Raw genomic sequence first — 25,701 nt, 5'->3', positions numbered from 1 at the left:
AAATGAAGATTAACAAACAACAAGAAAACTGATTCATTATACTTTTCAACAGAGCTGATGATTTCATTCTAATTTCAAAACTGAACATAAACCGACAAAAAAAGGTGAAAATGTCAGAGACCATTTTTTCTAAATCAGAGCATGCTGTGGGAAGAAGGATGGGATGGTAATAGTTGACGTGCATTCATAAAAGAAACATCACTATTAGTGGAAGGTTTTAGCACAGAGGAAGAGTATCAGGGGTATATTTTGCTTCGGTTTGTTTTATCTGAATCAAAGAACAGGCATTGGTTACGCAATTAACCTGTAAGTACTGTTGATGAAAAAACCTAATAGCGCAGCTGGCAACATTTTTAGCAGCATAATGAATATGCCAACGTTTAAATCATTTAAGTGCAGCTCCTTTGGTTGATTTTAAAGAAAAATGGTCTCAGTAAATGGAAAAAAGCAAGATTGGCTCTAAATTTTCAATCCATAATCAATACAAGGCTTCTTTAGGATGTCTAGATTTCAACCTCGCCAGAGAGAATCAATTTGAACGAGAACGGCTGAAACTTATGCCCAAGTCCAGTGTAGAATTTGTTCATGAATTCCACCCTGTAAAATGTATAAAAACTTCGGTTAATAGAAATGCGAGCATAAAATAAAGCCAAAAAATTGCAATAATGATAATGAGGGGACCAAATCAGTGGTAGACTTTCCTTTTATATGGAGAACCGACTGAGATATTAAAATGCAAAGATTCGAAATTCAAAAGTGATTCTTTGCCCTGGTAAAGTGTTTGTTGTAATTATTACGTTTCAATGTCTTAATGGATGATTCGACAATTTTCCTTGCATTTATTGCCCGTTGCGAGGGCTTAAAAGGAAGAAAATTGAAATCATGTTGGTTCTAAATGGCGGTTTCTTTACAGCAATTTTTTGTCAAAGAGTCCGTTCGCCAATAGAAATAAAGGAGCTGAAAATCAAGATTGCAGAGGCCTGCAAAAATTATCACTGAAGAGGGTTTGAATTTAAATCCGTTTAAGGGCTATTCATAACCAAATATCTTGAGCGAAAAACAACATCAAACCAAATCAACAAAGCTTATGCAAAATTTACTGTAAAACATTGTAAAATCCTATGATACTACTCTCAGATGTACAAAAGCGGATCTAGCCTTTCTTACGTTGAAAATAGGTGAAAAACTACAAACTAAAGGGCTCAACTTACCAGTGCAAACGCAAAGTATGGAGGAAAGCAGACAAGCCTTCCATGACAAGGAGAATTGCAATTGTCAAAACTGAAATAAGAAAAGTTGATGATAATATTTTTAACAGATGTTCAGGGCATTGTCAGTCGAAGCTCAGGCAGAAAAAATGCTCAACATCTTTAGTCTAATTTTGTTTTCTGGGGCTATATTTGGAACCGAAAGAACAGGCCGAAAGAAGGCGACCAGTTAAGTACCTTCTACAGATCTCCTGGTAAGGCCAGTTAAGTACAATATCGGAAAACACACAATGAAACTACCAAGACATTGTCAAGATATATCTGGTCTTGAAACTAACCACGATGTTCTTGTGTTGCAATTTGAAGAGGTTCCGAAGTATCTAAAACGCTGCTAAAACGCAACTCAGAAAACCCAGATTCTATGAAATTTTTCTGTGTGCAAAAACTGTAAAGATACTACAAAATGTTCACTGTCTCAGAAAGCAGATGACTGCAGAGGCAGAAGGCAAGAAATTGGAAATATGTTGCAACGATATGCCTGGCAGTATGGATGAAAGAAGACACTTACCAGCCCATGCACCAAACAGGGCAAAAATTGCAATAAAGCCAATGGCCCCTGTTCTTTTAAGCGACATCTGGAAGACCATGTTCCACAGCACCTCGGACAATTCTGCAAATTGATCAAATATAATGAGGGACATGGATTATACTGTACACCGAAAAATTCACAAGGACCTACAGGCCTTTAATCTATTAACGGCAGTGTCACAGATCTAAAACCACAAACTCTTTTAGTTTGTACTTAAACAGTGATATTTGCCTTTACCAACATTGTGAAAAGAGCATGAAGAGTCAGAAACTGATGCAACACAAATAAGCAAATTTTATGACATCTGATTACGAGCACTGAGACCAGTGGCGTAGCGGATGCACCTGTGGCCCTAAGGAAAAATGAGACAGGACCCCTAATCACGGACAGCCAGAAAGAGAACTTTAAAAGTTTTAGAAAATGAGGTACACTTGAGCGAAGTATTAAAGACATGGATATGAAAATAATCTTTAGGGCCCATTTAGGGAACTTAGGTGCCCTAAACAACGTTACGCCACTGACCGAGACACATATCACTGAAAAAGAAACTTAAATCTATTATACACATACCAATTAATCTAAACAAAGCATAGCAAAAAACATTGATGTATCACTACTCAAAACTTAAATATTGCTAAGAAACAGTAGGGTTTAAACTTACGGGCATGTGCAAGACTAAGAGCCCAGAGACGCAAGTACGAGGCAGTGTTTGAGATGCACCCGAGGCAGTACTCAATGGTATGAATTGCCTGATGAACAAATACTTCACCGAAATCAAACTATAGTAAAAATAGAAATCCTCTTGTTTACTATGCAAAAGAAAAAAGTTAGCAGCAATGAATTCAAGGCGTGAGTAAATCATCATGGTAAAGACAGATTCATACATAAAATAACCAATTTAACAAGAAAATTCAAAACTATCTAGCCTATTCGTGTATCCTTCTCCCAGTAAGGTCAATATCAACTTAATCAAGAGGAACCTGAAAGGTGCTCTACTGCCTCAAACAATCCCTGACTAACTGTGCTAAAAATCTGTCTTCGTCATACTTCGATTTAGAAAGAGAGCATATTGGAGTGCTGGATAAATAAAACAACTTTGATTCGATGATAAATAGAACAACTAATAGGACAATTCTAAAACCTTTAAGTACTAAAGACATTTTTCGTAAATTTCTTATGATTGTATGTGCCTGATGACCGCATTAAACTTGAAACGGGGATTAGCAACCTAGGATTGCAAAGTAAGACATAATTTCTGGGATTGCACAAAATATCTTGAAACTGGGATTGCACAGTAAGACAAATTTTAAAGTCCTAGGTTATAATACTACCTAGGCTACTTCGTGGCAATCCTCACATTCCAGGGCCGGCGACACGTATTTAAAACTGGAGGAGCCAAAATATCAAAGTTTTGAAAGGGTTTAGGAAAGGCTGCCACCATGGTTGGCGGCAAGAAAATTTTTAGAATTATGGTGTCTTAGGGATGGCCAGAAACTGCATCTAAAATGAATTTTAACTGAAGGTGTCGCATAGTCGCGGTTATTGTGATGTTGACTTGAATATAAAAAAATTTGCAAAGTTTTAGAATAACCACTATCATATAGCGCGTAATGAGACCTTTTCTTAGATTTTAGAAAATAGCAGAAATAAGATGGGGGAGAAAAATAAATGAAACACGGATTAATAAAAAACATTAACGTTGAAATATCAACAGAAGAACTATCAACTAAAAATAAAAAGTAACTTTGTACAGTTAAGATATAACTTTGTAACATCTTATCTTAACTTTATCCGAAATTAATTGATTTAACAAAAATTATTAAAATAGAATTTATAATTGCGTCGATATTTTCTCTTTCTTAGTAGGAATGGATTATCGAAATGATCAAACTCTGAAGTTTTCTTGATGATACTTTTTAAGAACAAATCTGTCCATACTTTATTTCCCATATCCTCAAAAAAGTTCTTTCCAGCTGTTTCTTTTCCTGCAACAGCTGCTTTTTCTCTTTTTTGTAATGTTTCTGAGAAAGTTTTTGTTAACAAATAGACCCTGTGTGCCAAGTTTAGGCAATGGAAAAAACGAAATTCCTTCAATTTGTGCTGGCACCAAGTTATTCAGGACTAGATTTCTCGATCAATTTGCTAAACCAAGCTGTCACTCGTTGTAAAACTTACACAATGACCGATTTCTTCGACCTAATTTCCATATTCAATTTTATGTATGTCTTCTATGGTAAAGACATAGCAATCAAGGTAAAGCTAAGGACACATTTAAGAGAATACTAGGCAAAGTTACTTACAGAATCATATACTACATTTATTTTCACTTTTGCCTAAAATTTTTCTTTAGCTCTGCAGAAAAGTGGGGGGGGGGGCATGGCCCCGGTTTTTCCGGCCCTGCATTCCACGTAAATGAATGTATAAACAGCGTGTTGTAGAATATCTTGATTTTTAGTTTGAATCACTCCTGGAATGAGCTGAAATAAAGCGACAATAAAATGAAAGAAAAGTTTTTTTCAATTACCTCCTCTTCCTCATCATCTTCAGCAATGAGATGTTGGTCGTCATGATGGATTAACTCATCTTCGTTATGGTGGCTCTGGTCCCCATTGTTTGTAGATACTGGTGCATTGCTCTCTATCTTTTTGAAGCTCTGTTAAATGATACGTAGGGCTATTTTCAGCTGAAAGAACTGTCATTTGACAATCAAAATAAACAAGTAACACAATGTTTCGGTTTGCTAGTTGCAAAAATTTAGGGGCCCGTCTTGTTATCACCCACAGTCGAGGTTTAACAACAAAAGAGAAACTGGACACCCTTGAAGCTACAAATTTGAAAATAAAAAGCCTGGATGATAGCTAAACGTAAATTGAAAGCAAATAATGAAAGGAATGGACATTACAGGAGTGATAGGACACCTTCCAAAAGTTAATTGAAAAAAGTCAATAGTAAATTATCATAAGGCCACTTTTCCCACAAGAGTTACGATTATAACGATTTGAAAATAGGGTGCAAAGATCCTTACCGCACTGCTCTTTGCTTTGTGGCGCAAGTAAAATGGCTTGACAGCCAACATCCACGGAATGCACAAAACTGCCACAATGACGAGGAGAGTTTGGACTGATTGCTAGGAACAAAAGAAAGAACGAATGAGATCAAAAGCAGAAAGTCTGTTAAAGAAGCGACTTTGGTAAATAATAATCGTGAAGAAGAATAGGACAAGTTGAGTAGGTTTGTGGAAGAAAAAGAAGGATAATAAACTCCAAAGTGAAAGTTGTTATGACACTGAAATACCTGTCCCGCGTAGAGCTGGTCTTCTGGCTTGATGGCCTTCCCAAAGTTCAGGAACATTCCAATTAATGCTAGCAGCAAGCTTGGCAGCTAAAAGTAGGCAATATGGCTATGAGTCGTTAGCTGAAAAAAACTAAAGGGGTATGTTGCAAGCAACTCTTTAACGACGCAGCTAGCTTCGACGCTTCAACAGAGGGCTTTGGCTTGGTAGAAATTTCCAAAGTTTGCTTTTTCAGAAAGTTTAAAAAAATTGGTTTTCTTTATAATGTAGAAGCCCTTGGATTTTTCGCACTAAAGACGTTGGAGATACAAAAATTAGCTTTGTCTTTACCTATTTTTTTCAAAAATTTGTGCTTCGAACGTACAAATAAATGCACCAGATATATAACAGTGCACACGCAATCGAGAAAACTTGTAATTGGTCTGTTACAGAGTGATTGATGTCGTATAGAAATAGCTGTGCAACGCTGTGCTATACAGAACAACACGGTCCTAGGTTGCTAATCTCAGTTTCAAGTTAATGCGGTCATCGAGTACATACAATCACGAGAAATTCACAACAATTGTACTATTCATGCTTTCCATTGTGCCAATATTATAAAATAAAGGAGAATTACAGGTTTGGTAATAGACAAGGTCTCCCCACAAAGGACAGGTTCTTGAAATTCAAATTTTAGATTGAAGTAAAGCAGTATATTAGGATATTACACTTACATTCTTGCTGTGTGTGTTGTAAGCAATCCATTTGTAGAAAATCATGATAACCAAATAGCCAAAGATGCACATCAAGAACAAAACCTAAACAAAATGTGACGCTCAACGGAGGAAACAAGATGAATACTATATGGAGAGACTTTGGCCGTGTTTAACAAAGGAGAATGAATCCTTTGATATAACAAAAGATTCCCCCTTTGAAATGTACTCAAAAATTGAAATTATGAGAAATAATATGAATCAAACACTTCCCATGGAAAAAATAACTTTCTGAACAAATTTTTATCATTTTAGAGAGAACCGGGGTTGGAGGCAAAATAAGCAAACTGGCTCTTGAAATTTTCAAAACATCAGGTAGGAGACTTTATAGATATTTACAGCTGTTATTAAACCATTCCTTACAAAATGAATGCCGTATTCATTCCAAAGAATAAGTCTATATGACTTTGACTAGTACTTACTTGTGGTATGAATTCGCAAAAGATATTCACAGGCTTATTAAAGTGTCTAAAAAGAAAATGTTGGAATCTTTTAAATATAGATGTTAAAATGTTAATATCAAAGTTGATGCTAATATACTTATAATATTACATAGTCCTAAAATAGGGAAAGTTTGGCTAATGGGTTTGATTGACTGGCCCACATGGACAAACAATATATTGGTGCGGCAAAGAGCAATCCAATGATGGCGATAATGGCGAAAAGCATGCTTACTTGTGATTGTAAAGGCTGAGGACAACACCAAATGTCATGTGAATCACACCAAAAATGATAGAGAGCTTCATTTTGAAGGAGTTCAGGAAGTTGAGTTTGTTGGTTGCGAGCTGCCATGCCTTTAGGAATGGAAATTTTATTTGAGATTTTAATATTACGAGACAGCTGAATAAGGAATTTAGAGAGACATACTTCCGGAACAATCAGAACCTTTCTAGACTTAATATCTTTTCTTATATCTCAAGATATAGCTTTTCTACTCTTTTTTGATATAATAAAAGGTGTTTCTTAATAGCAAAAAATGCGAAAACAAACAAGGGTGATGCAATAATAAATGAAAAACTACAAACAGTAAACCAAGCTTTGTTCTATTCTAATTTAGATTACAGACAACCATACTTAGCATGCTAACTTGCCAAGAATGGAACCCCTTTCGAATCTATTCAATGGGATTAAAGCATTCAATAAATTACTTTTCATATTACCGTATTCAAATATATCTGCAGTATAAAACGATAAGGTACACACCGGGTCAATGCCAAAGTAATATGGTACATCGCGAGTGACATTTTTTGGATCCAAAATCAAATTTGGGACTTTTAACTCCACCTGATGTTCCAAATACTTCAAACTTTGGGTGAAAATCAAAACAATTCATGTGAAATAGAATATGAAGCTAGTACACAAATAACCATAAGAGAAGAGTAGCAAAATTTCGAGCGTTCAATCAAGGCATTGTCCGGATAGGACCGTCAACAATTAAAAAAATAAAGAACGTTGGTTACTAGGATGATATCAGTGGCGAAACGGATAGCGTAACGGAGGCATCTGGGACCCTAAGAAAAACCTGAGACGGTCTGCAAGAAAGTGCCATCCAACGCTGTAAAGCATGTGAAACACAACAACAAGATGCAAAAATGATAATATTTTCTCGCTAACTAGGGAAAGGTGACTTACAGAAGAATCAGTTGAAGAACTTTAAAAGTTTTAGAAAATGAGGTGAATTTCAGCGAAGTCTTGAAAACATGGGTAAGAGAATAATGTCGGGGCCCCATTATTGGTCGGGGGCCCTTAGCTATCGAACTGCGTTACGTCACTAGATGATATCTTGTGTTACGTTCATTCATGTTGCATAATTCTTGGTAAGTCAAGATTTATCAAACACGATTGACATTGGGAGAAAATTCTCTTTTCGTACCTGTAAAGCTCGTTGTTGCCAAACTCAGCCCATCCGGTCCCAAAAATATTGAGCGATTTTGAGAAGCAATCATTGTATATAAGGCCAGAGTAGATTGAAAAGAGGCCCATCAACATGACTATGTACCTGCCAGCGAAGATGGTATCAAACATCTGCAAAATAAACATCAGGGAATAAAAAAACTGAAAATGGAACAATATCAAAAAAATACAGTTGAACAAATAAGAAGAACTTTCAATACTTTAACTTTACCGACTTCCAAAAACTTTTCCCTACGTTTATACGTGTGCGCTTAAACCACGTTTCCGCTGATATAATTTAACTTGCTTGAATAAAATTACAAAAACATAAACTGAAGAGCACAAATTTAGCAAAAATCAAACTTTGTGACGCATGATAAATCGCACTCCTGAAGCAACAGGAGCATGTGGACGTACGCATGTGTAATCTCACGCCATTAACGGCAGAGACTGTGATGACACCGGCGAAGAGACTGTTTATCCGCACCGTTTGCTTATCTTTGGTAACAATAAGTGGCTAAAATATACCTCTCCGCCTTCCTTGAAGCTAGCTAACTTCTTCTCATTCAGAACCAGCCAAAGTGCAAACACCAACATGATAAGGCCGTGTCCGCAATCACCGAACATGACAGAAAATAGGAATGGAAATGTGATGACAGTGAACAGTGCTGCAAAATATCAATATATATATATTTATCTATATTTATATATTATAGTAGTTATCATATTGCTGTCTAACTGATCGGGGCGATTAGATAGGCTAAAATAAACAGACTATTGTGACACAACTCTAAGTTTCATGTGTAAACAAGGATGATTGTTTACACTTGAAACTCGGAGTTGTGTCACAATAGTCTGTTTATTTTAGCCAATATATATTTATACATATATAACTATAATACATTTAACTATAATTACTGTTCTCAGAATGCTTGAATATAATAAATCGTTTTTGCTTTATCTCTGTTATTTAAAATGAGAATGAATTGCCACTGTGTTAAAGAATCGGCCACGTTCAACAAATCCATTGTTCTAACAGCCTTTTAAGAAAGATAAAACAGCAATTCAAAATGTAAAGGCAACCAATTTCACAACAATATGGTTACCATCGCTTTTCGTTACTGTTCATGAAAAAGTAATAAAGGGTGCCACAATTTTGCTAGTTATTACTGTACAAATGAAAATGCCTATATCTGAATTGTAGTTACAGGTCGATTTGCAAGTGCTAGCTGTGGAGTTTAAAAGAAACACGTTTTTAAATGAACAATCGATCCTGTGTAAAAAAAGAAAGTCGATAATGTAAAGAGCCGATATATCCTAGAAAAAGAAAGATGCAGCAAAAAAGTGATATAGGTTTTGACCAAGGTTTCTGTCTAATGTAAGGAAGTGTCAGGCTATTCAAGGTATAAAGCAATGAAAGGAAATTGGTGGACTCAACTTCTGTCCGTTGTTTTTTTAAAATGTCCGCTAATATAAATTGTCCGTTCATGGAGAACGTCCGTTAGCGAAGAATTCACTAAGAAAAACACGTCTAACAAAACTAAAGGTTATACAGCGCAAAATTCATACCTGGATTCACCTCTTGGTAATTAGCCACACCATATGCATCAACAATTGCTTGGAAACCAGAGGTAAACTTGTTCACACGATTGAATGTTGGTGGTTCGTGCTTGGTGTGCATTCGGTTTAATATGGAGGGGACTGAAGAGCCACTTCGCTCCTATGTTGAGAAATAGATCTTTTTAAATACAATAACTGTTCATAGCATGACCTTGCAATATGATTTTTTATCTCGTTGATATACTGAAAAGTAACAACTTTCACTTGTATCTTCCTTTGAGTCCACTTAAATGGCCTCACAATGTTACAGTCACTGATATGAAGGCTCTCTTTGTAACTTTTCCTATTAAGTTTCGTACACCCAGGAAACCCTTCCGAATAACTGCCAGATGGGCATGGAGCAGTTTCACTGCTCATTACACATGAATGCATCATATTGCAAACAGCAATTCTTTGACCGACTTTCAAAAGCCACAGGCGAAATATATGTAGCGAATGTCAATTGATTATATTACCTACGTTGATTGAACCTTAAAGCACCGCTAACCATAATGTTTTAGCAAGTGCTGAATGGTTCTAGGAGAAGTCCTCGCCAAACATTTCACAAGAAACAAAGGTAAACTCTATAGCTTTCGGTTTGGAGGCAAGTCTGATGAATAGGGAATGAACAAATAAAAGAGGTGAATATGATGCATTACCAGTTTAAAAACCCTTGTATAATCAGGCTTACCGTTCCTCTTTTAATGGCCAATTGGATCTTATCAAGATCATCAACTGGACACCAACATTCAGCAATCAAGCATTTCTGAGTCACATCCAAGTTGAACATGTTCATCGTATGGTAAATTGACTTGATCTTCTTCACCTACGATTTCAAAATATTAATGACTGGATGATTAGGAAAATTATTTTCATAAATTTTTTCAAGAATTTGCTTCAAATAATTACGGAGAGCAGCAAAGGAATAAAAACAAATACACGGCATAGAGCCGTTTTCGAAGAATTTGGTATTTTTCTGTTGTTTTAGGAAAGAACAAAGCAATTATATTTGGTACTTTTTTGTTGTTATTAGGAAAGTACCAAGCAAACAGCCATTACCTTAATGAACCAAACATTCATATTCTTTGCCATTGTTTGCAAAAGCCTATGGCGATGGTCGAATGTTTGCGTCAACACCTGAGAACAGAGAACGGCAAACGATTAAATGTAATGCAATTGTTGTATAAAATAAAAAAAATTGGATAGAAGTGCGTGCAGTGGTAATTTTGTAAGATGGAACTTTCTAAACAAAGGCTTACCGTTTGAAGATCACTAATTCTTGTCATAACACCAATTGCCATTTCTCTTCTTTCCGCTGGTGACTCCGGACAAGGATAAAGTGTGGCTCGAAACCTGGAACCAAAGATGAAGAGGGAAAGTGATAAACGTACAGGCGGACATGGCTCACAACTTTCGAAATACCAGTCCTAAGGCGGTAATTGAGCAATCTGTTATCCATATACTAAACCTGCCATTGGTGGAAATACAGTTTCCCTTGTAAATACTTTAATACTAAATTACATGTAAAATACTTTAAATACATGTAAATACTAAAATTTCTTTACAGTCTCTAGTAAATAAAAATTATGCTGAGTACATGAATAACAAAAATTGCTGCATACCCTTCACAAATCTTCTTCACACGCATCTTAAGCTGATCTCCTTGGAAGAAAACAATAAACACACATTTGTGCACTTCATCGCCTGTCCCTGGGTCTTCCAAAGCCTCTTCAATCTCCGCTTGCTTGAAGAATACGTTACCTCTGCAAGCACGCCACAACAGCCTTTCAAATGCCGGGACACGCTCTCGTGCAATGACACCAGCAACGAATCTGCGAATTTAAGGTTAAATATATACAGGAAAATATTTTTATATATTCATCCTCTTTTAACACAACTGTCAGTAAGGTTGAACAAATCAACATAATAAAAAACCTGAAAGAAGAATGAAGTATACAAGAAGTTGAAACTTCAGTATCATAACCAATCGTATAATGGACTAAGAACTAAGATCAGTGATATAAAGTTGAAAAAATACAACGTTATATGCTTAGAACAACGAAATTGGTCTGTATTTTGAGATATGCTAAATTTTTAACGTAGAAAATTCAAAACTACCAAAGACGCAGAAGAGCAATAATGTTTGATGACGACGTACAAAACACAGGCTGCTGCCTTCATAACTGACAATATTACTTCGGTGGCAAGAAAAGAGGTATTTATGAAGCTGAGAAAATGGTTACGCAAATAAAAAATGTAACCATTATTAGGACTTACCCGAGCTGGGCCCCAGAGGCACCGGGCTCTTCTGCCAGAATACCTTGAGTCTCACCATATATTTCCTATTGATAATGTAACGTGAAAGCTATTAATGAGCACCCAATGACAGACTATAAACTCACCCTAAACGACCAGCTGCAGTCGTAGCAGCTAGCTCTGATTCACCTAGTAAGGTCATTTCTTCGGTTGCGTTATGAGCGCCATCGCCAATGTGCTGATGTTGGACATGTTGTTCGGCCTGTGTTGACATACAACGCAGATGAGTTTAAAGCCTTGTTTATCATAAAGCAAATTATCAGCCAATGCAAAGTTTTATTTTTAAATGTACTCACGAGCAATTGCCAAACTCATGAATTTTAAAGATTTAATTTTTCTTACTTTATCAACAACAAAAAAGTTGTAAAAATTTTATATTTAATTTTAAAAGGTGGTAAAACGTAAATTTAGTCTAATTATACAATGAAAATTTATTGGTGGTAATTAAAAGAACCTGTCTAAACGGTTTTAAGATATCTTATTGAGAAAAATGGTTTTGCGAAATAAAGTTTACCATATAACTTTTTTCATTACTTTCGGGAATATTCAGAAATAAAAGAAAAACATGCTACCAATCTAACAATTTTATCAAATGAACATTTCATGAACAGATCACCAGAAACTCTAGATCAGGAATGTAAACAAATCTACAAACACAATGCATGCTTAACTGTTGCATATCCCTAAAAGCAAATATACATGTATTTTGTGTTTTGACCCTACCAAATACATCAAAGAAATGGCAATGAGTAAGAGTAAGAACTTCAAAAAGAAATGACACAACATCACCCACGTCTAAAACAAGCATTTCAAGTACCCTGACATTTAACGTATCTTTGAAAAAAACCAGCCGGATGAAACCACGAAATAAACCCTCAGAGGCAGCAGAGGGGAAAGCTTTGACCTCTCATTCAAGAGAGAACGCAAAATGGAACATTGGTAACAAAATTAGTTAAAAACTGTAGTAACCTAATAGAATATGCGCAGGAACATTACTTCATGTGACCCATGTTTAGATAGAGTTTCAGATTACTGTTGACAGTATTACAGTTTTGTGTGTAGGCCGTTTGAAGTTAATACAAAGTTATCGTTCTGTTCTGTTCAACCCATGCGTTGTTCTATCTCCTTCATGCTCTCGAACCTCAAAATTAGCATTTAACAGTGCAGCATTGCTTGTTTTTACTCACTGGTTACCTTAGATTTGATTTTCATACATGTAGGAAAAGTAAACCACAATTCCATCAACGATTATACCGAGCTGCTGATTATTAACGAAATGATGTTATGGTTCTTTACCACAGGTGAAACAAAACTATCAATTTTCATTATTTCTTTATCAACAGCTAATGTTTAAAGTAAGAAATGCTTTACCAAGCATATCACTTCAACATTGATAAAAGAGACTGAATATCATGAAAGGATTAAAATGATTATATGCAAATTAAACTGAAAATTTGAGATTATTTTGTTTAATGAAACATCAATGCTTAACATTTAAAAGCATTTTCAAGCGATTGGAATGAGATATGGTGTTTTATCTAAAAATCATATTTATTTATTTATTTATCTATTTATTTATCTATTCATTTATTTATTTATTTACTTATTTATTCATTCTGTGTATTCTATAAAAATATTTATGTTTAGCTTTACTCTAAAATCTAATTAAGTACACTACCCATGCTGAGTAGTTATGGCATAATTACAGATGTAAATATGTTGTATTTCAATGAAAGTAAACAGGCATATTGATATTTTTATTGCTGCATTATTTTGAGCGATTCAAAACCAACCAAAAAGCTTTTTTAATTGTCCAACACAGCACTGCCAAAACAAAGTTTTCATAATTCGGGATTCTAACAAGTTTCATTGCCTATTCAACAACTCTATCTTCAAGAACCAAAATGCAAAAACACTTAACAAAAAACTATCAATAACTAAGCTAGATCACTAAATCTTTAGCACATTCTCTTATGGCTTTTTGACACAGTAAGCATATGAAACATACTACTGTCATATTCAAACATCTGATTTACTTTAATTTTACAGGTATGTATAGTTCTGTATAGTATGTACAGTACCAACATGTATAGTTCTGACTCATATGAATTTCACTTTTCATTTCATGCCACTATGGTAGCAAAAGGGAGTCCCTGAAGGCCAAACAGAAGTACCAAAAAGATACATAATAAAATCTTCTTTGAGTAAAAAATATTTTCTATTTTTCTTTGGGTTAAAACCTTAATGATTCATTATCAGAGAAGTGTGAATTAGCTAAAAATTTGCCTACATATCAAAGGACAAAAATTTACTAACAAAATAAAGCTTCTGCAGTTGTGAAAAATAAGCTAAACAGTTAAGTAAGAAATGAAAGGGAAAAATACTTAATTTGAAATAAATCTTCAGTCAAGAGTACTAATTAATGAAAAAATAAAATATATAGCAATAATGTTAATGAAATAATTCAAAGCCACTTGTTAAGAAATCTAAATTAGCACATGCTGTTACTCATATAAAAGACTGAATCATTAAATATTATACAACTATTATTATAAATGGTTATTCAGGCCATGTCCTTTAAGACAGATAATTGTTCACCTCTACCTTACCACACACTATAAGATTAAAGAAGGATTAGAGTTTTGATGGTTTTTCCAGATCATTGATTTGTTAACTGTCTTGCATGGAATTTCTTTGCTTCAATTGACAACTTAATTGTTTTGGCAAGAACTGTCAGATTCAATCATCTAGAATTCTGAAACTGAGAAGGCTATTGGCTAGTTTTCACTGTTTTTGAGAGACAAATATCTGAAGACCTCCCTTGCTTCCATGAAATAATATTTGTCAGAGGAAGTTCATTGAACAAATGATTTGTTTGAGTTTTTAAAAATTTAATAAACAGGATTAACTGTACCATGACCTTTAGGGTGATTTGCCTTACAGGAATTAAGCCTAACAGATGACAGGCCAGGCAAAGATACCAGAAAAATGTTGGCACTCTTCAGACTGATGTATATATAGCAGGTAGAAATTTTATCAGTTGAGTTAACTTAATCAGACTGAAACAGAATATATCTGAAAAACTGTCTTTGTGACTGTCACTTGACTACTTGACTACTTGACTACTTCCACCATTGAAAGCCAAATATAAATAATATATGCACTTTACTTATCAAATACCATGCCCTCTACTCATTTAAAATGTTGTGTAATCCACTAAAAATCAAACGACACAGCCTGATTATTCATGATTAGATTGGTTAAAATATTAGAAATAAGTTGAGTTATATCATTATCAGGTTTTAATATCAAGTACATACCTCAGCAAAAAATGTCTGAGTTTTTCGCAAGATGTGCTTTAGCTCTGTCAACTCTAAGAAACTTCTCTGCAATGCTTCATAGTTAGCATTGCTATCTTTCATTTCATTTTCCAAGTCTTCAAACTGTGCCTGAAATTGATGGAAAAACACTCTGTCTTCTTTGAAAAGCTCAAAGGAATACACAAGATCAGGCCATTTACAGCAAATAAATGGATCACCCTCATCTCTGAGCAGGGAATCCAAACTTAAAATGAGAGAAGAACTGATCCCCTTGGATATCACAGGATATAGGTAATATACAAAAATTTATAACAGTGGGATAATTTTGATCAAGCCACAGAATAAGAATAACCAGAAGGGTCACTCTAGGTGGTTCCTTTGTTGTTTTTGAAGCTCAGAATCTTTGGCACCAGCAATAAAATACATGCTAGAACTCGTTTTCACCTCAAGATTATACAAGTCTTGTCGATGAGAAATGAGTACACCATGAGAAAAATTAGAGGCCCAGAAACTGAATTTTCTTGTTGATTTCTCAATATTTTTCGCGAAAATAGTTTTTCAAAAATCAGAGCAATACAATGCTTGTTGCTACGAGAAAGAATGTTTACTGTTTTTACAGATTCACTGGCCATGAAAATGGACAACAACTTAGAGGGAGCTGAATAGATTTTGCAATTTGAAATCTTTATCCAAGTTCTCTTGTCAGATACTTCAGACTGCTTGATAAATTCCATGTGAGGTAAGAGACAATCTGACAATTCAAGTATTCCTGAAACTCTATCCAAAGGGTCGAGCACTGGGAAGTATATTGTATGTTATGTAGCAATTACTGCCTGAGTACTACCGCACTTGTGGATGCCCAGCCTGTTTTGGGAGTTTCCTTTGACAAATACAACATTATTGTAGCAATTGTAGTAAGCAGACTAAACACTTTCCAATGCACATTAAACTTTCACAAAGCTTACTTACATGCTAATTTTCATTTTCATGCCAAGTTAGCATGTAAATTAACACATGCGCGAGTTAACTTAGGCTTCAGTCAAAAACGCTGAGTGACTCTTCTGGTTACTCTTATTCTGTGATCAGACTTCTTAAAAAAAATTGGGGAGGTCATTGTCAATTCTTCAAAACTAATGGCATTGAACTGGTCCTCTAAAATATTGGATCTGCACCAGTAAGAACATCAGGTTCCATGGAATGCATTCCCCACCTCCTAGATGAAATTCGGGACGATTTTCTTTGTTGTTCAACTCTAAAACATTTTTTCTAGGTTGTATGCAAATTACTGTCACATGGTTTAAATATGAACAACTGATGTCAATGTTTGAATATATACAATTTAAACTATGTTGTAGATGCCAACAAAGAAAAAATAATCATCCATACCTCAAGGTCAATCATTTCTCTTGGATGTGGCGCATCAGGGTTTTCTCCTGTATCAGCAATTGGGATCTCAGCTCTCTCAATCTCCTTTTGAAGAAATCCTGAAAAATGTTGACATAATATTTATTTACATTAATCGTTGAAGTAATGAAACTTTTTGAGCTGTACATTATCATACAACAAATATCAAATAAAACTTTACATAAATTTTCTGAATATAACAGTATCAAAAATATCTCTTGAAACTTACTCAGTTTTCTTTCCATTTCATCACATCTTCTGACTTCATTCACGAATTTTCGCTGGAAAGCATTGACATCAGGGTTCAGCTGCAAGAGGAAAATAATTGCATTTATAAAATTTACATGCAGACTTTTCCTTCCGGAATTTTTGTTATGGAAAACGTTTCTACTCATTAATCCTACACTTTAGGTAACTGGTTTGAATTTCCAATGTTACCCTAGGCAATGGAAACTTATCAATCATTGCTACAGAAGTGCAGATGCTATGGTTCTGTATATAAATTGTTACTAAAACACAGGGTTTGCAATGAGTTTATATAAATCTGGCTTTGCTCTAAGTAGAACGAAGAGGCTTTATAATAAAAGCCCCTCTGGGCGCTCTAATTCACACTTCTAAATAAGATGTTCTTGAGAGCATCCTTCGAGAGCTTTGGAAAATCAAGAGCTTCATATCGAAAGCTTCTGAAGAGTGTTCAGAAGCTTCTGAACATTGAAAAGGAAATTCAATGGTGATACCAAAAAGCACTATTATATGAAATAACAAAACATGCAACAAACAATATGTTAATAAAAATATAGAAATATAATAAAACAAAGTCTCAAAATTGTTCAGATTTGTCTAGATATGTAAGTTGCCATCATTTGATGAGCTTTTGTCACTGTCAGTATCACTACTGTTATGTTCAGCTTCACATGTTGCTTCATCAAAACGCATGGCTTTAAAATGACCATTTAATTTGTTTCCTTTTTTATTCTATTCATTCAATAAGACATTAGAACTCTGGTGTTAAGTGCCATACTTTACATACAGATACAATAGACAGTACTTACATCTCTGAATTCCACCAGCCCCTAAAAAAGCAATAATATATATATACATCATCTATAAGCCAAAGAGTCATATGGAATCAAATAGATTTTCAGCATGTTATTGCAAAAGAAATATCTAGATTTGGATAAGATGGTGGTGGATGGATCGTTGTAAAAAAATGGAAGTATTAGTGGTGGCTCGCAAATGTATTCAATGTATCAGACAAATATATACATAAAATTTTTGAATTGCACTTTAAGTAACATTAGACCTGGTTCATTACTTTGTTGAAATCGAGTAACTCAAATTTCTTGTCTGAGTGCAATATTAAATGTGGCACTTACAAAAGAAAAATTGTGTAGCATTCGAGCACACTTAGACCGATAATCATTGATTGTGCTGTATTGGATTACTGGTGATTAATGCAAAAAAAGACCCATGTAAATCTGCAGAATGGCCTCAAAGTATTAGGTCTCTTTTTTAAGACAAACACTCAAAATCTATTTGTGCTTGAGGGCTCTGTATGATGTCAAGTTATTGACCTACCTATCCATAGGCATCTGCCTGCCCAGGGAATGTATTAAATCTTGTTTTCTAATACACTGGAACTACAGCTAAGCATTTCAACAAGAAAAGGGTTAGGGGTATTTAGGGATGTTGCTAAATGGTCACACCAGCCGAAACTTGCAATCCTTATTGGCTAATCTTAGGGTAAACGTACTAAATGATCATGAGTTACCTACTTCAAATGTAGACATGTTTACATTTCTTAACAACCTCTGTTGTTAATAACAACCTTGTTAATAACATTTTTAACAACCTCTGTTGTTAATAAAGTACAGTCCAAAAGGGTGAATTATTGAAGCACGAATTCAATAGTAAGAGACGTATGTGGTGTTACTTTTTTCAAACCAACTGAACTTTCCTAAATAAACACAGCAGTATATATGTACAAGCAGTGAAGCGTAGCATGAAAAACACAGCAGGAACAAAACAATGCAAACAAGGGCTTAGATGTTATCACTACACATTCAAATGCTGATGTGGTGATAAAAATTTCCTTATTCCATAAAAATAGTTATGTAAGATTCTATTTGTTAGCCCAAATACTAAAGGGAAAAGCTGAAAGGCCTACCAAATTAAATGTACAGCACATGGTTCAGTATATATCAACTGTGATTAAAAGGATCAAAACCAACAGTCAGATTTAGAACTGTGGATTTTTTCAAGAATTATTTTCAAACTAACAAAAATATTTTAAAGGTTAAGGTGCAGTGCCTGTTTTCAAAAGCGAGCTTAAGGCCTTTAAGTGGCGCCAGGGGCGGCTTGGAGCAATATTAGATTGGTATTCAAGGTACTAACAATCTACTCGATAAAATGCCACACCCAAAAAAAAAATCCCCCAAATGCCACACCCCATTATATAGCCCTACAGAAAGGATTTTCAAAATTGGTTCTAAAATGATGTCTAAGTAGTTTTGATAAATTACTTCACCTTGTCCACATTCCAACAAAAAATAGCAAGAAACCCAATTGTTTGTGGTGTGTTATAGATCATATTTAAAATGTTTTACTCAAAAGGGCTTATTTGCTAAATATCTCAGTTATCCAGGATCAACTTGCAAGAAAACTAGATCTCGTTTGTATTATGTACCTTCCACTTGAAAACAAATGCTTTGTTGCACTCTTGATAAACACGTATGAAAGGTTATCAGGCAGTAAAAACTGAGGCCTGTATCCAAGACCAAGGCACGGCCAAAAGCCTTTCTATGAAGCCGCACCATATTCGAAGGTATTCAGTTTGGATTCTGAATAGTGTGGCCACAAAGCTGTGACAGTTTGTGGACTGAGGCAATGGCCGAATGAGGCCATTAAAAATGAAAAAAAGCCAGATAAGGCCAGCATTTTATTCTGATTATCTGTGTTGAGCATACTTTGAAACTTGCAAATTTCCAAGCAGTATTCGGTTCCGAAAACACAAGCTAGAAGGGGACATGTACGCTCAAGGTATTCGGACAAGTTCTGAATACCTTCACTTTCAAAATTCTTTGTTTAGCCTCACAGTTATCTCATGTGACTGACGTCAGGGTCAGTCAAAAACAATGCGGGTGTATTCAGGATGGCCTTTGAATACCTTGTGACTGCTGGCCACTGGCCTCGGAAAACAAAAGGGATTAAGAAGTCTCTATACCCACCGCCAAAACAATATCGATTGTTAAGGTCATTGATTTTTTTTAAAGAAACTTTGCCCGCTTTGTAATGGCATTGTATGGGCAAAAGAAAATTTTATTTGGATTTTGATTTTTGAACATATTAAAAGCATTAAAAGTTGTTTGGAAAAAAATTAGTATTCGTGAATACCTTGAATACCCCAGCGCGTCGCCCCTGAGTGGCGTTAATGCAGTTTCACACCTCTTGGACACTGATCCTTACCTAAACCCTATCCTTATGTATGGAACCACACGCTGAGAGGTCCAAAACTGCAATAGCCCCCTTTAAGTGTGATTCACAGCAAATGAAAAGCAAACATTGTAACATAGTGTCACCAAATTGATTTTTTCAGATTTTTCATGAAAAGGGGCAACTTACCAGCCTTATTTGCTGCCAAATAATAGGAATTTAGCAGTGAGAACAGGTTTATCACATAACATGCAGGAGAAACTATATTTCAAGTCAATGAAAACAATTGTTGGCTGTAAAGACATGCCAAAGTAACCCTTTACTACTTCTTGTTATCATTTTTTTACAATTGTTTTTGGAGGGGCAGAGGCTTCCTTTATATATTCATAGCATGGCGAGAGGTCACCTGACTCTTTTTATAACATTACATCCCTGCTAGCTGGGCGAATTCATCACCACCAAAGTGGTTGCAGTTTGAGCTTGTTTAAGAAACCTTAACAGAAGAGGCAGCGGCAATAATGTTTTCAAAGGGTTGGTTTAGAGCTAGAACTGGGGCAATATTTAGCGTAAATAAACCACGGGATGAATCATAATATACATACCAACTCCCCAAGTTCACTGACACAGGCGTAGGCCGACTCCGACTGGAGGAACAGTTGACATAAAGTCATCTCTTCTGAACGAAACAAAGACGTCATTTTGGGTACTGATAATAGCCTAATTCACGTAACGAAATTTCTTCTTCCCTCTAACAAAGTTATTGCAGCCTTAGATTCTTTAGATCGACAAATTTCAACGATTTCTGCTTGCAGGTCACAAGACCAAGCTTCCAGCTTGGGTCACTCGGTTGGCTATTATCTCTACTGCGCTTGCGCTATGGCAAATATCTCCTCCGCTGGGTGATGATTGAGTTTGCCCCCAGGCACTGCGCAGCCATTGGGCTAGCAGGGGCTATTGCCCTCCACTTTTTTGTAATAGTAATAGGCTAGAAATTCTTTTGGAAGATTTACTCTAACGCAGCTTTGGATAGTTTAATCCTGTGTAGTAGCAGTTCTTTTCAACTGGGAATCTTTTTTATAATTTTCTAGGTGTTTCATCTTGTTTAATGATATGATGTACTTTCTAACTTGGTTAGCTTCGTGTTCACTACCCTGAAGCTAATTTTATCTATTTTATTGACATCTTCTCTGAACCAGACTGTTCATAAAAATTAAGAAGAAATAAGCAAATATTTCCTAAAAAGGGCGTTTTCCAGCGTTCTGGATGGAGTGGCCTCAAAACTTTTTCGGGCACACCCATTTTAGCCCTTCCACTTTTAGACTGGCGCGTGGTCCCTGGCCTTCCAAGTTTGGCCCACGTCCCAGAGAATAAAAATCAAACGTCGCAAAGATGGGAGCAGTTCAAAAGAAAAACTTGTTCACATGATTTACTCAATCAAGACATGTTTCAGGCTTTTGCTAATCTTTCCAGTCAGGCACACCGGAAACAGTGAGATGAAGTTCCCTCCCCCCCCCTTTTTGACAACATATGACATTCAGGTTGTGGCATTAAATATATTGGTGGCAAACTACTAAAAAATATTGTTAAATTCTAAAGAGCCGCAAAACTCTAAAATAATATATTTATCAAAGATCTGTCTATGCGGTATCGACAGGGACTCCTCCATGGTTTTGCTTCCAATGTCAACATTTTATGAACGTACGATAAAAGAGCAGATTTTCCCTTTCTCACATCTCTTTTTGTCCAAATATCTATATACCGTTTGGAAAGATTACAATTCACAGCAAACATTTACCAGGCTTAATGAGAAGTGCAAATCATCCCTAGGCATGAACGATATGCTGAAGCAATCCTAATGGATCTTTCCGTGGCTTTTGCATGCCCCAATAATGATCTGATAGCAAGCATAGGCATTCAGCAAAGGCACCCTAAACCTTTTTGCATGAAAATCCGCAAGGAATGGAAGTAGATAGTTCATTCAGTACTTGAAAAAAGACCTTCTTGGGTGCTCCACAAGACTCAGTGCTAGGTCCCCTGATATTCAAAGTATAAATTTATAAGCCAGTCAAAGACTTCATGCTCTAAAAAAAATTTCAACCTTTCGACATACATGAATGAGCCTCAATTAGCAATAGAAATAATTTTATTCATGATGTTTCATTTATAATACATATAATTTTCTTCCAATACCTTATGAAAGCCTGTGTTTTTTAGGTATGGCGATAAAATCTTCCCCACAAACCTGATCGTATCGATTAAAAGAAAAGTTCTTTCACCCTCGTTAATTTTAGCTTATTGAAACACCTTAGTTATAAGGTACTCACTTTATTAAGCTTTATTATATTTGCTTCATCGATTAAGGATTTAGATTCGACTTTCGTTTGTAGATTTCTACCATGATCAGCTTCACTTTCTTCTGAAGAATGGTTACCAAATAATTATCAGTTTCCAATAATTTTTCAAAACTAGAAACATTGTCCTTGTATGAATCCCTCGAGGACCTTTCATGAATTCTATATACCTTATTGTTCAAATAACTATCGTGAAACATCCAAATCAACGGACAATAGGTAAACTGAGACATAAACGTCTTCATCAACAGTTTTAGCTTCTCGGGTTCCGTGAAAATTAAATTATGAGTAAGGGCATGAAGCTTGTTACTTGCTGTTTTACATAGCATTTGGACGTGTTTTTTCAAACTGAATTTTTTTATCAAGATTGATGTCTAGTAGCTTCTCCTCATGTCTTCTGTCGTCAATCTGGGCCTCTCTAATTTGCATATTGATTAGCTCTAGGTCCAAGCAGAATTAGGTGATATCTATCTTCATTTAATTTCAGATACGGAAATTATGATAAACATTATTCACCAAGGTTTTTTAACTTGTAGCCCTACACAAAATGTGCAATTCTAAAAACTTTCCTGCAGTTTTAAAAAAATTCTATGTTTATTTTGATGAAGTAGACGTCAAGAAAATTGTTGCAAGAAGAGATATAATCAGAAAAAACAAACAAAAGATTCAATGATGAAACAAACAAAAGTTAACAAATATGGCACTGAAATTGAACAAACACCTTTGTGGAACGTTATAGGTATAGAAAGACATTCGATTGCAAGGAAGTATGATGTTTGTAAAACATCACTGTCGTTCTTCGTTAAAAAGTCACGCACACGCTCAGCACAAAACTGATAAGGTCAAAGCAGGAACCCTTTTTTGAACATTTAAATCAAAGAATATTAGAAAAATCCGAACCAAATAAAAACATGCTACCAGTTTCGAATTTAAATGTTACTGCTATATGATCAAACGACAGGGACAGACAACTAAATTGGAGGCAATTTTAACATTTACTTATATAAAATCATTAACTGGCAATAGTTCTTATATGCTCAAGACTTGGTTTTCTTATCTAATCTAATATACATATGTAGTACAGGCCCCATCATGGGTATTGCATACTAGTGGTTTGTAGTTTAGTGTTAGCTTAAGAGAAAAATGACAATATTAGAAGAAAAGAACAAACTGGTCAGCAACAGCAGTGTCGGATTGCTTAGCGTTCATTACCTTAAAAAAACCCTGTTTAATGAAAGTTTTGCACGCAATGTTATGCTAGACACACTCACTGTTGAATAAAAGTATACTTTCAAACTTTGCTTCCGGGGTTAGTTAGAATAAGCTATTTTACTGAAATTGTTACTACAATATAAATCCATTAGGAAAGATTTTTTAAATGGAGTGTTAAGGAATATAAGGAATGTAAATAGAACATATATTTTTACCCCACAAGTGTATGGCAACGAAAGATGCATAATTTCAGTGTCTACCTGTTCGTACACATCATGTCCGTTTTGCTTTTACTTGTGCTAGAACCAGTAGTTTTTTTCAACACGTACTCCCAAGAATAATGTGCAACTCTAAATTGTCCTTTAAAAACCTTGTTGTTTACCACGTGTCTTTATTTGTGACTGGCCTGAGCATCCAAACTTCTCCCAGCCCAGTTACAATACAAGTAACACGCTATTGCCAGGGACGCTATTGCCAGGGACGGGTGCAACACCCCCCCCCCCCCCAATATTTCTGTGTCCTTCGGTAAATTTTGTTTCATTCGGTAAAATCCTTTTTTGGTACACAATAGTAGAAAAGTAAGGCCATTATTTTACTTTACTTTTTTTATTAGAATTTATCTTTTTATCAGTAGCGTAGCGGGGGGGGGGGGATATTCTCAAATGTATTTTAAGCTGATCTTAGGGGCATCGTCGCAAAAAATTTCTGCTCGCAAGAGAGCCTCAGTGTTCAGTAATTTCCCCTCGTTTTGGGGTTTGTATAGAAAAGTCTTCACGTTTTTGAGACATTCCTGATAAATAGAAACTAAAATGCTAAAGCAGTCCAATCTTTAAAAAAACTGGATTCTGAAATGCTTCTCTTTGATTTTGCTTCAAGGAAAACGGACTTGGTTTAAAACTTTTGAATACTGTTTACTATTTTTGGATATTTGATAACAACTTTGGAAAGTAACTTTTTACACTTAGTGCTTCCTCGCCTTACACAATTCAGGATTTAAACGTTAGCGGAATTGTGAAGGAAATAGACAGTTGTACAATATGGTCAGCCACCTATGACGCTGAATAAAGGGAAATTAAAAATGTCATGGCTTTTTCAAACACAATTACAAAATTGGTGTTTTCTCAAATTCTTAGGGGTGTGATTAGCAGAAATATCTTCCTCTTCGGCCTACCAATCTTCCAAATCTGGCTACGCCACAGTTAAAACCAAATTTCAAAAATGGGCGTTTCCATCATTTACCAATGACCTGAAGGGTGTGGTACCAAAATTATTGTCTAACACCCCCCCAAATCATTGTTGCTTAAATCCGTCCCCTGGTTATTGCAGTTGTTGCTACTGGTCTCCCGCTACTGGTTCTTATAACACAAAATAATATTTTTTCAAACCTCACATCCTAAACTATAGCTTTTTATCTGAAATTTCGAACTCCAAAAATTTTATGTTTTTAAAAAGATGAAACCGAAAAGACACGAGAAAGATAATTAATTTATCGTTTAAAAAAGTAGATTAATTATAAATTTTTCCAATTTAGATATTTGTGTAATGTGGTTCAAAATCATCTATGCTTAATTCATAAGCAGTGCTCGTCCTTTGAAGAAGCTTTCCAAAGAGTCAAGTAAAAATTGCTTTTATTTTCTCGATTGATGAGTCAATATATCGTTTAGGTATGACTTTAATTATGCTAGCCTGCAGTTGACAGATGAACACCATGAATTTTCACCTTTGTCTCCTTTTTTGAAAATTATAGTAGCTATATAGAATTATGTTAGTTAAGTCAAACAGGCCAAAGAACTTTCAACTTCACTTTTTCTACAAGAACACACTTAATAAGAACACTGGGTCATGATCTGCAAAAATATCAAAAAGATGTTAGACTATGCCTAACCTTAGATAAGAAATAGTGTATGCCTAACCTAAGTAGAAGACGAGCACGGTGATTTTGAAAATATTATTTTATCTTAACAAGACAGAAAAGATTTTATCGGCCAAGCCATCGTGCATTAAAAAGTCATGCGAAACTGTTATTTAGTGGTCGGGGAAGCAATTTTTGTGTGCAAATGTAGAAAAAACAATATTGAAGTAAAAACAAAATTCAGAATGAGCCTCAGCAAAAATTTTCTGGTTCTTTTAAAAAGAGTGTAGATACAAGGCAAATTTTGTAATTAGCAGTGGATATTGTCAATCCAAAAACACTCTGAAAATTGAACTTTCTGAAACAGTTTATCAAAATAAAGGAATTTTGTGTGGCAGGGTGCCTAAAAGCAAAAAGGAAAATATGTTCCAATAACCTATTGCCTGCTCCAATTCTTATCTCAACACATAGAAATGTCATT

The 25,701-nt window shown here is 35.2% G+C and overlaps 1 protein-coding gene across 2 annotated transcripts; it reads right to left on the bottom strand.

The window, feature by feature from the left end:
• Positions 1-32: 32 nt before the first annotated feature.
• Positions 33-20,669, bottom strand: LOC135682743 (V-type proton ATPase 116 kDa subunit a 1). Of its 2 annotated transcripts, none has more exons than XM_065197757.2 (24): positions 20,408-20,669; positions 17,426-17,446; positions 16,603-16,681; positions 16,356-16,453; positions 14,970-15,098; positions 11,736-11,851; positions 10,956-11,165; positions 10,593-10,686; positions 10,393-10,470; positions 10,025-10,159; positions 9,304-9,454; positions 8,263-8,402; positions 7,715-7,866; positions 7,045-7,147; positions 6,517-6,635; positions 6,264-6,309; positions 5,803-5,886; positions 5,092-5,178; positions 4,823-4,924; positions 4,322-4,450; positions 2,459-2,576; positions 1,777-1,878; positions 1,212-1,281; positions 33-597 (listed from the first exon to the last, which is right to left on the bottom strand). In XM_065197757.2, exons 1-24 carry the CDS (start codon positions 20,501-20,503, stop codon positions 504-506), a joined length of 2,553 nt encoding a protein of 850 aa, XP_065053829.2. In that variant the 5' UTR covers positions 20,504-20,669; the 3' UTR covers positions 33-503. The 2 variants fall into 2 exon arrangements, with proteins under 2 accessions (XP_065053829.2, XP_065053830.2); XM_065197758.2 differs by lacking the exon at positions 11,736-11,851 and adding an exon at positions 11,611-11,675.
• Positions 20,670-25,701: the final 5,032 nt, after the last annotated feature.

Source organism: Rhopilema esculentum, chromosome 16, assembly GCF_057945365.1.
Source record: "Rhopilema esculentum isolate cy_ngs chromosome 16, ASM5794536v1, whole genome shotgun sequence".
Classification (NCBI taxonomy): domain Eukaryota; kingdom Metazoa; phylum Cnidaria; class Scyphozoa; order Rhizostomeae; family Rhizostomatidae; genus Rhopilema; species Rhopilema esculentum.
The sequence above is the reverse complement of the archived record's forward strand: the minus strand, read 5'-3'. Positions and strand labels throughout refer to the sequence as shown.